This window comes from Streptopelia decaocto, assembly GCF_964273445.1.
Source record: "Streptopelia decaocto genome assembly, chromosome: 1".
NCBI classification, from domain to species: domain Eukaryota; kingdom Metazoa; phylum Chordata; class Aves; order Columbiformes; family Columbidae; genus Streptopelia; species Streptopelia decaocto.
Genome location: NC_138663.1, coordinates 155,537,545 through 155,552,180, shown reverse-complemented (window position 1 = coordinate 155,552,180; position 14,636 = coordinate 155,537,545). Strand labels below are relative to the sequence as shown.

Genomic DNA, 14,636 nt, shown 5'->3' with positions numbered 1-14,636 from the left:
CAAATAACACTTTTGAGAAAGGCATCATCAGAGTCAAAGGACTTTTACGCAAATGTTAAAATATTTTCTAGAACAGTATGATCTGTGGTATACCAGATATTTAATATGAAAATAAAACAAGAGTTATTCCTTTTCAAAAAGCTGCTGAGGGCTTTAATCTCCAATGTAGGCTCTGGAACCAGTGAAAGTTTCTTCTGTCAGCCGCCTGCTCGAAAAATGCACGTATGTGTGTGTGTAGACTAGGACACCCATATCTGACAATTTTTTGTAGTGGCAGTTTGTTTCTTTAAAAGCTTTCCATCCCAGGGAGGTATTGGGCAGTCAGCAGTTTCCCAGAACAACGAGGGGGTTCAAAAACTGTTGCAACTTTTCCATAGCATAAAGAAATCCATGTGGCCATTCCTGATGAATTTCACTTTACTTAGAGAGACTTTCCCTCATTTTAGCTTAGTTTTAAAGCATTTACAAAATCTCCCACTGCTCCAATGGGGTTTTAATGAGGCATTAGGAAATGGCTAACTAATAATATTTTTTAATTTGCAGTCGCTCAGGCTGGTGTAGGTTGGCAGCCAGCTGTGTTGCGCGCTGCAATGCTGTGAGTATAGAATGATAGAATCATAGAATGTCCTGAGTTGGAAGGGACCCACAAGGATCATCGAGTCCAACTCCTGTCCCTGCACAGGACAACCCCGCAGTTCACACCATGTGTCTCAGGGTGTTGTCCAGTCTCTTCTTGAACACTGTCAGGCTTGGGGCCGTGACACCTCCCTGGGGAGCCTGTTCCACCACCATCTGGGGGAAGAAACATTTCCTGATGTCCAACCTAAACCTCCCCTGGCACATCTTCCTGCCATTCCCTCAGGTTCTGTCATTGGTCACTAAAGAGAAGAGATCAGCGCCTGCCCCTCCTCCTCCCCTTGTGAGGAAGCTGTAGCCACCTTGAGGACTCCTTTTAGTCTCCTCTTCTCTAGGCTGAACAAAGCAAGTATCTTTAGCTGCTTCTCATATGGCTTCTTCTCCAAACCCCTCACCACCTTCATAGCCCTCATCTGGACACTCTCCAGTGGCTTTATATCTTTTTTATTCTGTGGCGCCCAGGTTGCCTTGGGGAAAGGAGGGGAGGGAAGAATGGCCCTGGGGAGCCACAGGGATGGAAAAGCTCCATCAGGCAGACAGGGATGCTGCAGCTGGGGGGCACTGGTCCTATCTTGTCAGGGCAGCACATTTCCCCCACCATGTTACGCGGATTATCCCCAAGCAGACACCCATCAAAGGACAGGGGGATACACATGCCTCAAATATTTACGGTGCCTGCACTTTGAGAATGAGACAGTACATTCACATCTGTGAACGGGCTACTTTTAAAACATCAAAATAAACCATCTGGCCGCACAACTGTTTCTAATTACTTCCCTGCCTAGACTGTAAACTTTGGGGTTTGGCACCGGCCTCCCTCCCAGAGCGCTGCCCAAATCCCGCTCCCAGGCAGCTAATCCCAGCCACCACAGCACGGGGGGAGCAGCCCTGGAGCCGGGCTTGTCCAGCTCACAGGTCTCCGCACGCCTGGTGGCTCTGTCCGTCCGTCTGTCCGTCCGTCCATCCGTCTGCAGGAGTGCTCCGGTTGTGGCGCAGCGCAGCTCGCACCATGTCCGGACAGGGGCTGCCGGGGCTGGTGGTGCTGCTGCTGTTGGTCACCCGGCTGCCGGCTGGTCACCCCACACCACCGGCCGGGACCCTGGCCCTGCGGTAAGTGCGGCTCTGAAGCCTCCCGCAGGGGCGGGTTGCGACTGATTTACGAGTTGTCAGGAGTGTGGTGGCTTGGGCTGCTGAGGGAGCAGTGGGGAGGTTTGTGATCTCTTCCTCTGCCTGTTTGCAAGTTGCACTGAGGGAAGGTACTCTGGGTCGCTGTGAGCCTCAATAGGTGCTGTGCACACTGCAGGGGTTATTTGTAATGAGGTATTTCATGCCAGAAACACAGACCTTTATTGCAATGAAGGGGGAAGAGCTGGGTGGTGATGACTCTTTACACCCAAACCTCTAAATTCTGCTGCCTGAGTGGAGCAGGCACCTCAACACAAACGCCTGTGTATTCCTGCTTTTTGGGGCACTGGCACAGCAAGGCACACTGTCCTCTGCTCTTCCCCTCCACCAGTGTCAGCACCTGCCTGCTCCAGGAGCCAGCAGCTCCTTGGCTCCAGAACCTGCAAAACCTAGTGTCTGAGAAGTGCAGGTAATAGTAACTTTAATCCTCTGTACTTCTTAGCATTGTGATCACCTATTTTTGGCTTGGCCAGTCCTTTGTTGTCTTTTTCCTGCAATCCAACTCCTGATGAGGCAAGGTGAGATTTTACCTGTGTATGTCCTGAAAGTCCTAATTTCTGTGTGCTCCAGTGCACGGTACAATTGCATGACAGAGCTGCAAATCTTCAGATCCAGCATCCAGATTCTGCTGACTTTACTAAAACCACTGCTACGAACTACACTGTTGCATGGAAAGCAGTGATTACTTTGGTTTCATTTTCCAATGAAAGCATGGATCCTATATATCTGACAACCAGAAGGATTACTTTGGCACATATATTGGAATCAACCATAGGCTTTCTTTTGGTATGCTACCTAGAAATTCGGATGTATACATCTTTTCTAAACCTTTTGGAATAATTCGGATCAAAATGTTTCGTGATAGATGATCCAACTATACATGTATATGCATATACACCAGGTATGCATAGTGAAAAAGATGAGCCTAATGCAGTTAACAAGGTAAGTAAAAAATAATATAAACATTGCTGCAGGTAGCCATGAGGTTTCTGATGAAAGAGAAGAAAATTGGGTGATTTGAGGCAAGTAATAGTTTACAACCATAACTAAAGTGTTGTCATTAAAACCAATATGTGGGGACTGGCTGAAGCCATGGCAGGAGGGTGGTTTCCCATGAACCAAGCTCTCATGGGGTCTGAGCTGTGGCCCCCGGCTTTGACTGCAGCTTGTTCTCTCTGCTGTCCTCCACAGAAGTGGTTTGGGTAGTTCTCCTTCATGCCGGCTGTCCCGGGCTGAGTCGGAGCTCAGGTGCCGTGTCCCGGGGGGGAAGCTGTGCAGTGACAGAGGCAGGTGCGAGTGCGGAGTCTGCATCTGTCAAGTGACCGAGGCCGGCAAATACTATGGTCCGCTTTGCGAGTGCCACGACTGGGTCTGCGAGGTCTACGATGGGAAGGTCTGTGCAGGTAAGGAAGCTGCAATGGTGACAGAAACTTAGAAACTTAAGAGTGTATATGATAACCAGAAACATGTTGGGAACACAGCACACTGATACAGTAGAGACACGGTTACATTATGTGTTCCGGAACCATGAGTCTAAAATCCTTGGGCACATCCAAGGATTTCACCAAACTAAAGCATCCATGCCAAACCCACTGCCTCTGCCATAAAATGGTACTTTTCCCAGAGTGAGTTGCTTCTGCAGCAGGGGCAAAAGCAGAAGCTGCTTTGGGATGGAGGCTCTGTAAACAGTGTTGTAAATCTAATACAGGACACGATATTGCTTGCGTTTTTCGTATAATACTGCTGCATTTGAACTACATTTTTAGTGATGGCATATGGTATCTACCAAAGCTTTAAACCATCTCTGCATAATCAGTTTTGTCCTGTCATTATCTTTTTTCCTCTTTTGCTAGGAGGAGGAATGTTTGCTGTAACAGGTGTATAAATAAGAAAACTCTGTTTTTCTCTAAGTAATGATAATGCTTTCCAAATAGAGACTTAAAACAATGTAATTGTATTGTGGTTTCAGAGATTTCCCCACTGACACTGTATTCTTTAATGACAGATGAAATAACATACATTTCTGAGACAGAATTTAGTCCCTGCCAGTTGTTGGAACATGTTGCTTGGTTTGCATCTTAACATTATCACTCTTTCATCTTTCCAGCTGTCTTTACTTAAGTTTCTGTGCTATTTTGGCCAGATTTTGGACTGTTTTTTTTTTTTTTTTAAGCAGCTTAGAATAGGATTTTTGAAAAAAGTAGGCAGAAGAAATACCATCACATTCCTAAAGGGATTCAGCTTGGAGCTTGATGAAAGGGGCCACAAGAGTACTTCATTTCTAGTATCCCTGCTTCAACAGCTTTACTAGTTTCACACAAACGTGTCATCTTTTCAGGCCAAAAACTGCAATTAGGTCAATGGGAATATTACAGGAATTCTGCTAGTAAGAGGATAATACAAGTGCATTCCAGCAGTGGGTTTGGCAAATTTTGTAGGAAAAAAAGAGCAACTTATTTTAGCAACAATGTAGCTAAGAATAAGAAGTCCAATAATAACATGAAAAGATCAAGGATGGGATTATGAGAAAAATATTTGCATTTGGAACTTATAGCTCTAGAGTTTTGTGAAAAACTAATTTATAGACTCTGTAGTCAGCAATGTCAAGTCCAGTTATGTAAGGAATATTGGGACTCTGCTGATCAGTTCAGTGCTTTGCTGTCCCAAATGTGACATTTTTGTTTGGTGGTGTGATTTCAGTACAGTTGCTATTATTGCTGGGGTAATTGTATAAGGTGAAACTGAAAGATCCTCCAATTTTAATATTCTGCAACAAACTCAACTATTATGTTTCAGTTAATGTCACAAACAGCAGCTGCAAGCTCTGTTCGTGCTTTAGTGGAAAGGAGTACTGACAGGATAAACAAAACCAAGAGATTTCTAAGAATATTTAGCTTTTGTGTAGGACTTCATGGAGCAGTTCCAAGATGTGAATGTTAAGTAATTAAATATATTTTTAAAAACAATTTTTTGTAGTCATCACATTTTCTAGATGGAGTATTGAGGCTGCGTTGCCATTGAGATGTTAAATAATTCAAGTTCACTCTTCTGGAAAAAAAAAAAGTAGTAAAAAATGCAGTACAAGTCATGGGGAGGGAAACAGCTGTGAAAGGATTAGGGGTTTTACTTGTTTGTGTTGTTTTTTTGACAATGGTGCTGACAGTCCAACTGACTTTGTTGGAGTCCAGGGCTGCCCAGCACTGGAGGTGGGTGGCCCCAGGTAACTCCTTTGGGGCTGTGAAGTGGGATTTGGATCCAGTGGTGAAACTCCTACTTTCAACCTGTGCTTGCTACCCTCTTCATTCCCTCCACCACATTTTTAGTCACTTCAAGTTATGTGTATAAGGGAGGATGGGAGAATAGGAAAGATGGGAAGATCTGGTATAACTGGCAGAAGACTGATCCTTATGTTGCATGAATAACACGCTCTCCACACAACAATCCTTCAGTAAACCACTACTTCTGGTGTTTCTTAAAATTACACCACTGAGCTTTTTTTCTGTGTATGACATACTTCGCTTTCTTTGCATTTTTGAGGAAATTTTTTTACTTGTTGATGAAATTGTATTTCCTCTGGGTGAATAGCCAAAGATTCTTACTGCAGTTCTCTTAGTGTTTCTTCTCCTTGTATCTATCTATCTATCTATCTATTTGTTTATTTATTTTTACCTATTTTTGATTTGGTGTCTACTGTCCTATTTCCTTGCTGGTCTATCCTGATGAGTACAACAGCAATTGCTGCTGAGCGGTACCACATACAGAACTTCCAGACACTGATTGAATATTCCTCTAGAGAGCCATGGTATTTGAGACTAATGCTCTTTCAAACAGCTACTTTTCAAGCTGCCAGAAGGATGCTTTTTTTCAAGTGATTAATGTCTGATGACCAGTGATGTTCATATTCAGAGTTGGACAGGCAGAGTTGTTTGAGTCACTCGTGCCAAAGATAACTGTGTTTCCCTGCCAGTCACTTCAGACAACCCTCCACTTCCCTCTCCTGTCTCAAGCTAAACAAAATACTGAGGTGCTCAATATGCAGCTCATTATCCTTAAGGTGCTTTTTGGGTCAGATCCACCTTCTGCACCAGTCATTAGACACCCATATTCTGAAGAGGGAAGGCCTGAAGATAGAAAAAATGTCCATCTATATATGATTTGCTTTATCTGATCACCTGATGTAAGCAATGGAAAAGAGATTAAGCTATGAGTAGTGAAGAAGAGCAGATACAAATGTCTCTGTACTTTTTACTCTCCCTTGAGACTTCCCTGCTGTATTTCACTTTCATGATGTTTCCAGGTGCTTTGGAAGGAATTCTGAATATTTTTTTGCCTTTTATTCCGCTGAGATTGATAAAGAAATAGTGATCTCTGACGGAGTCAGACAGAAAGAAGAGAAATAAAGTGCTGTAGTCCACGTCACCGAGTCCATTGCCCTCCTCAGTGGCCTTTTAATCTGCCTGCCATGTCACGGGGTATAGAGAAGAATAGAGTACCGTTAATGCAATTCTCTTTGCAATGTTGGTGACATCTTTATGTTGTCATTTGCTGATGGTCTTCAAGGAGTTGCACTAAGAGGAGGAAAAATGCAAAAACACTGAAACAAAACCCCAAAGGATTTATGCTTCATTCGGGGCAGAAAATACACTGGTTGCTGTTTATTTGCAAATGGTAGTTTTGACCTCAGAGAGTTTATTTTTGCCTCAGGCTTTCTTAGCATTTGTGGAGTCTGTATTGTGTGCAAAGGAAAGTGGAATGCGGCACTAATTCCTATCACATCGCTGCTTGATTTTTTTTTTCCCCGTGGTTTTGCAGTATAGAGGAAAACCCATTTTAGTGAGTTATTTTTTAGTTAATAATTTTTACTGTGCCTGTGATTAATGAACATCGACAAAGTAAACTAAGTGTAGACTTCCATGGCCAACTGGAGTAGGAACACTTTAGATGTTTGTAGATAATGGACCATGGCAATGACCAGCTGGGACATGAATCAGTATGATTGCACTACTCGTAGTTGGTGAGATCAAGGGGCAGATACAATTCAGTGACAGCATAGCGAGCAACATATGAAGGTTTCTCTTTGCTCAGAACTATATTCATCGGTTTTGTTTTTCCATAGTTATTAAGATTGTATAAAAAAATGTTTCTTCCAAAATGAAATACCTTTTACATGTACTGAATAGCTGCACTGCATGGTTCACAACTGCCATAAGCAGTTGCTGGGGAATTTTTGTTGCCACTGTTCAGGCCAGTGAAAGATTTTTCTGTTTCTTTCTCTAAAGCTGTAGTTACTGTAAGTGCTGTTCCTATTTTAAGACTAGTTCAGCAATGTAATGGCAGTGTTAGCTGTAGGTTTTCACAGCCATAAGTGTTATCATAGTTATGTGAAGGACAGAACGATATCAGTGCCATTATTTTTCCCTCTATAAGGCTTTATACTATGTAGAGAGCACACATGAAAAATTAAATTGACAAGGAGTGAATGCAGAAATACAAGATATATCTGAATTAAAATATTGATGTAATACATAGTTATGCACCCGTGTGAGTTTGTGTGAGCTCTATATATCAGTTGGAGAGACTTAGGAAATTGAGAATGGAATTTTGAGAGCATTTTGAGCTGAGGACTGCTCTTTGCAAAAAAGCTGAATAGTGTTTTTAGGCAGAGCTGTCTTAGTTGAGCTGGAAATACTTTAAAAACTGTACCTTTGTATTTGTATTGAAGGGAGGTCTGACACACTGATTTTTCATTGAGCGCCATTTCTTGCTAAAAGTGCGAAGAAAAGCCAGTCTGTGATCTGCATTGATTGCCGTTTGATCCCAAGTGAAGTTCAAAGCCCTGGATTTTGAGAACAGGTGTAAGCCTCTTCTCTTTTAGAGGCTACATTTGTGAAGATTCAGCTGTGGTACATGTGCTTATTGAAGACGGAGCCTCCTAAAAAAAAAAAACCAACAAGTTAAAAATAGGGCAGGAGGCTACTGATCAAAATGGACGCTGCAGTTCTTCTCTGACCTTGTTTGCTTTAGTCTGGATTTCAGAACTTGGCTTCAAGTGACATTTCTTCCCAGAGCTGGAGTTTGTAGGTGTGATAATAGCATACATATTCATCTCAAAACAGGTCCCTCAGATTCTAGGAGAAGTGAAATTGTGATAGCATAGACCTCATGGCATACTTATTACTTTGCTAAGTGCATGGGGTCTCAGCAGACTTAAAAAGCTCAAGCTAAAGCCAGTGTTATACTCAGCTTTATGGTATTTGTACCTGGTCTAGGTAAACTCAAGTAGCCTTTGATAACTCCACAATAGCTCTAGTTCCACAAATGAAGCATGTACATCCCTGGAGGTGTTTAAAAGGTGATGAGGTTCATACAGACATGGTTTAGAGGTGGACCTGGCAGTGTTAGGTTAATGGTTGGACTCAATGATCTTAAAGGTCCTTTCCAACCAAAATGATTCTACGATTCTATAGCAATGGAGACTGAGGCACGAGGAAGCAGCTCAGAGAGAGGCACAGTGCGGAAAATTACTAGAAGGGAGGCATTTTAAAAGTATCTTATTAAATGCTTTGTTGCTAGATGCCTAGCCCTCATTTTGAGCACATGTATTCCTTTGTCCCTTTCAAACTATAGCACTCACGTCCAGATATTACTCGTGGCAAATTCATACTAGTTTGAAAATTAAATGTGAATATGCTGGGCATGTGGAAGGAGAGGCTTTTTGGATCACCTGGCAGAGCTGGAATGCAGCCCCTCTGGCCATCACCACCAGCAAAGCCAGGGGGGAGCAACATCTCCTTCACCGTTTGCCCTTCTTTAGACTGGGGTGACAATCTTATCTGTTGGCAGAGAAAAAGAAAACCATTGTGCACGTTTTGACATTGTGAGTGTTCTGAAGTGAGTTTGAAGTTTTATGCCATTCACAGGCTGATAAGGAGCTGAAGTCTTTTTTTTATTTATTTGAAAACATGCCCTTCATGACAAAACTGCTTTCACAGACTGAGCCCTTTGATGAATGCTTATGTTTCATTATCATTAATATGAAAAAGTTACAGATGATAGAAAAGAGATGATGTACTTAATGTTACAGAAGAGTGTATTAATCATACTACCTGCTTCATCCATGGATGGGTGTCAGCAAGTGTTCTTATGGCAGCTTTTGTCAGACAAACTGACTGGCTTGGTAAGATTTTCTATGCTTATTTAAAGTTTTTTTTTGTTGTTGATAGCTGGTCCTGTAAGGGGCTTCAAACCATCCATCACTTCTGCCAATGCACTATAGACCTTTCAGTGTAGGTATTCACAGTTAGTATGCCTGGACAAGGAATATGTCACTGATTTAAAAAGTTTCTATGAGATTTCTTAGGAAGAAGGAACACACTGCTAGTGCTATCCTAGGAAAAAGGGCAATTTGTGTCTAAAAAGGACCAGTGCTAGTCTTCCATGCAAAGAAAGGCCCTAAAGTATGTATGTGGTACTGGAACTTATAAATGTTTTAACTGGAGTATGTGGTGAAGGGAGGCCACATTACTTTGTGGTGCATTGCAGTTGTATTGCTGGAGTCCAGTTTCCTTCAGAGCTGGAAGGACTGTGCAGAATAAGGCAAAGGTGAAGGAGCTGGAATTCTGTGTGGATTTGTGTTTGTCTGTTTGAGGTTGGTTTTTGTTTGTTTGTTTGTTTGATTATGTGTGTGTGTGTGTTTTGGGTTTGGTTTTGCTTTCTTTTTTTTTTCTTTTATTTGAGGTGGGTTTTTTTTGAGTTCTTGGAGGTTTTTTTACTTTTCCCTAGAAAGAGATTATTGTTTTGGCCCAAATCACTTGCAAGTCCTGCTCATACCTGTAACTGTAGATGGAAAAGACACATGTCCAAACCCAGTGAAGTATGTTTCCTCTGCTCCTCTGTTCCAAGTCTGAGTACATAATGAAAAAATGTTCTTCTTTTAAACAACATTTTAAAAGGCTATTTAAAAGCTTCCTTTCCTAGTGATAGTGAGTCTTTATTTGGCGGTAGAGGATTCTGAGTTGGCACATAGGGAGTGGGCTGGAACACCAACTCAAGCAGTAAAAGAGCAATTACATTCCTGAAGCTTTTAAGACCTGCTTCACCCTTCTGCCTTTCCACCTGAGTAGCAGCAATGATATAATCACAGAATCATAGAATAGTTTGGGTTGGAAGGGACCTTCAAAGGTCATCTAGTCCAACCCCCTGCAATGAGCAGGGGCATCTTCAACTACACCAGGTTGCTCAGAGCCCTGTCCAGCCTGGCCTGGAATGTCTCCAGGGATGGGGCATCTACCACCTCTCTGGGCAACCTGTTAGAGGCTATTGAATGCAAAAATAGCTGGGCACCATGATGCATCTTTTCATTTTGCATTCATTATGGTTTTCTCCAGTGGACTTACGCTTCAGTGACAGGAGGGAAATGGTTGCTTCCTGACATTTGAAACGGTTTAGTTTACAAACTTGATAATGTATTTAAAGCAAGATATGAATGTTAATAATTTACCTTAGTCCATTTGTCTGTCTGAAATGTGGGGAACACATATGGCAAAGCAGTTTGTTGTCATGTAACACAGGTTTCTTCATGCTGTATTTCCTCACTCCAAGTTTTTTAAATTATGTTTTGCAGAAGGTAACTAGGTATTTGCTAAACTCAGTGGTTCAAGCTCATTGAGTCTCAGAAGTCAGAAGCCCCATTTATTAAGGAAATTCTCTTCCTCTCCAGACCCATTTCTTATCCATCCTTTCCCATTCAGAAATTCTTGGATACAAGCAGAGCTGGTATATAGTTTGAATAGCTTTATGTCAGATTAAGACACAGGCGTTTCTTTTAGAGATGAATAATGAATGACATTTGTCTGTGATGAAGAGCAAAACTTACATAATCAAATCAATTTCTATATCTGTATGTTCTAGTGTGTATGTTCGCTTAAAAAAAAAAAAAAGAAAAAAAAAAGGATTTTCTTTGTCTTTTCAGTTGTACACCTATATAGTTTTTGACTCATCCTGCAAGGAATTCCTGTGACTTTTAAACTAGCAACAAATCTGGATGTCTGAAACAGATTTCTGTTGTGAATAACCTATTTTCCAAGGCCGTAGTTCAGAAGATGAAATGTAACCACTTTCCCTTTCTTTCTCATATAGCCATTTGGTGATTATCATGTTAACTTTGGGGAATCTTTGAGTCACATAACTGTAACCTCTTTTTCCCTCTGAACAGGGTCTACTGGATTCTTAGGGACCACAAGCTTGTGGTAAAATCAGCTGGTAGTGTCATGCTCATACAAGCAGGATAGGTTCCTCCATTCCAGAAAAGAATACAAACCCCACATGTGTGAACATGTCTGGTATATGGCTTCAGACTGTAATGATCACAGCATCCAGTTCTGATATAAACTTTTCTTTGCAGTTCTTGCAACAAGTTACGAGAAGGTATATACTTTTATTCTCATATTGAAGAGGGAGGAGTCAGAGAGCCATAGATCAAAAATATGCCTCCTGATTATCTTAGACTTATGGTGAGACTCAGAAGAGAGCCCAAGTATCCGAATAGCACTCAAGAACTCTCAAACCACTGAGTCCCCATCAGGTGTAAGAACAAAATGTGATAGTATGACAATTATCAGTCAAGGTTGTGTCAAAAACCCTCTTCCCCCCTCCCCCCCACCATGTTTAGATGCTAAAATACTATTTAATACAAAAACCAGTAATTTATTTCTTTTCCAGAGAACCATCTGCACATTGCATACTACTTGTATTCCTGTGTATCATTATTTAAGTGAGAGTAGCTTTGATTTGTGAAAATACCCAGTGTGTTTCCAGCTTAAAAGTGTTCCACCTGTAAATAAGGAGCTGAATTTGTAGCAGGTCAATCCCACAGAGAATCGGTCAGACAGCTTGCTCATTCTGAATATTCTGAAATAATTTTGATTAGTCAAGGTAAGAGTAACCATTTTCAAAGCTATTACAGAATGGCAGGCTTTTAAACAGAAAGAAGGTTTTAAGTTCACATCCTTTTAAGCTTACCGTGAAAAGTTTATAAAGAAATGTTGACAACTGCAAGTGAAGTGACATGGCTGATAGACTGTGCTCCAGAGAACAGTTCTCAAAATGATGGTTTGTAAAGTCATGCTCTGAAGGAGTAGTTCTCACCTCTCACTTCAGAAACAGGGCAGAAGTGCAATGGAGGATGACCAATTTCTTCTTATGAGTGTACTTGCAGGACATCCAAATCATGCTGAACAGTGGTGATGGCATGACAAAAAGCCGTATAAGAACATGTTGCAGTGTGGTCCTCCTGAATGCTTTTGTGGAACTGTGTCTTTTAATCACTATATGCTTTGCATGTAAAAAAACACTTCTGCATGTTCTCAGAACATACAGCACTGATACCCTATTAATCTTCACTGACTTGGTTCTTTCTCAAGCAGTTTTTAAACTGGAAAGAATAGTGGCAATGAATTAATTGTACAACTGTAGCCTGACTTGCAGGCTGAAACCTTCCCTCACAGAATCTTAGAAGTCAGTATTACAAATTTACATAGTTTTTTGCTTTTGTAGTTAAGTAAATTCTAGGGTGAGTAGACAGCCAGTAAGAAATGTATTTAAAACCAGAAAATGGTCTTGAAACAGTTAAAGTATTGTTGTAGGACTGGTACTTCTAGTGACCATCTTTTGAAAGAATTTAATTTCATTCTCACTTCTGTTTCAAGCCAACGATAATTGTCATCACAAACACAGCAAGTGTCATGAAGCACAGCTCCCAGTTTGTGCTCAGGAAGAGATCCAGGTACCGGCTATCACTGAAAGAAAATTGCCCATCATCTCCAGAAAGGGCAGTTTCTCTAGATGGGAGTTGAGAATGTAGGAGCAACTGCAATTGAATACAACTACTCTCCATTTATGTAGGTTTGCCTACAGTCTATTTGTGGAAAATTTTTATTTAAACCTGAAAGCCCAAGAGACCAGTTTTAGCTGACCCAGCTCTCACTTAGCTTCTTAGTCCTAGTTGATTCAGCCACTGCAGCTTAACCTAAGGCTGGAATGCCCTGGATAGCTCTTGGAGCAATGTCTTTCCTGCTTCTGTTACTGAAAAAACATCTGAGAACTACCCAGAACAAATCTGTTCCTTCACCAACCCCAGATACAGTGAACTTTTCATCTCTTTCCCAAACATACCCCTTTCTCATTCCCAGGGCTTTAAGGCACCATCTTACAGTGAGAGGGACTGATGTATTTCCTACCGTCTTTTTTTTTTTTCACCCACGGCTGCTTAATTAGGTGAAGCATTGAGGAGAAATGTTAGAGCATATCATTGGCATTAGTTTTAAACTGCTTTCTGTTGTATGTGGCCTCTTCTAAACAGAGAGGCTTAAGTGTGGCCTGAATTTCTGTATCACAATAAAAAATAATTGTGCAAGCTCTTTTCAAGATTTATAATGCCTAACTTCCTACTAGCTTTGTGTATGAGACACACAAATTCAACAAAAAATTGATTGGAGATGGGATTGGCAAAATTACCAAACCCCAGTCAGGTACTTTGTTAGATTTAGGAGTGGATGTTGTCATTCCTCTCTACCCTTCAGGTTAAAAAAATGTTTTAATAAAAGCAAATAGTGTGGCTTTTTTTTTTTTTCTTTTTAATCTAAACAGAAACCTATGTTTTCTGTTGACATAAACCCAGTGAAATCAATACAATTATGCCAACAGAGAATTGGTTTCACAGAATTTCCTTCCCTTGTTTGACTGGAATCTCCAGTTAATAGTAGACAAAAATCACAACAGCAAACGACCCTGTCATTTACCTGCCAATGGTAATGGTAAAACAATAATAACGATAATGAAATCTCTGAAGTTTAGAATCTTTTTAAGCTTTACAGCATTTATACATGATTTTCTGTTTTGTTTTTCTTCTGTGTATTGTACTACTTTAAAGAGTTACATGTTACTCAGTGGTAGTTGACAGGACATTTACCAAAACAGTTTTTCTCCAGACTGGCAGAGTTGGACTTAGAAGAAATGAAGTTTTGTCTGAAAACATTCTGATAAATGAAAACCAGTCTTTCAAAGAGTTAGACTATGCTGTATTAACAAATCAGTTACACTGACAGAACTATCCCAAGTTGTATTAAGTGGTCTGCTTATTTGGAGAGTCACAATAAGATTGAGATTTTGTAATTGGATGAGCAGAGTAAGCGTCAATCCCCTCCCCTCACCTTCTTAATACTTTTAGCTGTGGGTTCTGTGGGATTTTGCTTTGTAAATAAGAAAGCTCCATTTTAAATGCAACTGTTAATTGCTTACATGTATGTCTGCTACACTTACATGCAGGTTATAAGATATTTTATTTACAGATATTATCCAGAAAATATAGCATCATTTCTCTGTAGCTGGTTTCAAAGAGGCATATCACATTCGAGATTTTTGAATGGGATTGTTGCAGGATAATATCTTGGAGACCATATCTAAATAATACAGTGATGACTGACTTCATTTTATTTCATGGGTACCTATCAAAGAAACTCAGAGGTTGTCAAAATAATCTTACTCAGCCTGGGACGTTATTTATCAAGGTCTTTCAAAACAAGCACATAGTTCCTTTGGACTTTCATATGGGCTTCTAGTCCTCTGTCTTTCAGGGTCTCAGGTGTTGTCTTGGCTTTTCCTCCATCAGAGCCCCACTCTGAACATTTTGTTTATCTCCAATTGCCAAATTGTTTTTCCTAATTCCAGTCCTTGTTTTCACAGTCTTTTCTGCTTTATGGGCCTTATTCCTTGGCACTGCTTTTCACAGATTTCCTAGTCCATTCCTCTGGCTCATC

At 40.9% G+C, this 14,636-nt stretch overlaps 1 protein-coding gene across 1 annotated transcript in view; it reads left to right on the top strand.

Annotated features, from left to right (window-relative positions):
- Nucleotides 1–1,517: 1,517 nt before the first annotated feature.
- ITGBL1 (integrin subunit beta like 1) overlaps nt 1,518–14,636 on the top strand; it is a 142,265-nt gene continuing 129,146 nt past the window's right edge. Inside the window, exons 1-2 of the mRNA XM_082073904.1 lie at nt 1,518–1,746; nt 3,013–3,224. Coding sequence (XP_081930030.1) covers nt 1,646–1,746; nt 3,013–3,224 — 313 coding nt within the window. The 5' untranslated portion in view covers nt 1,518–1,645. The remainder of the gene's footprint in view (nt 1,747–3,012; nt 3,225–14,636) is intronic.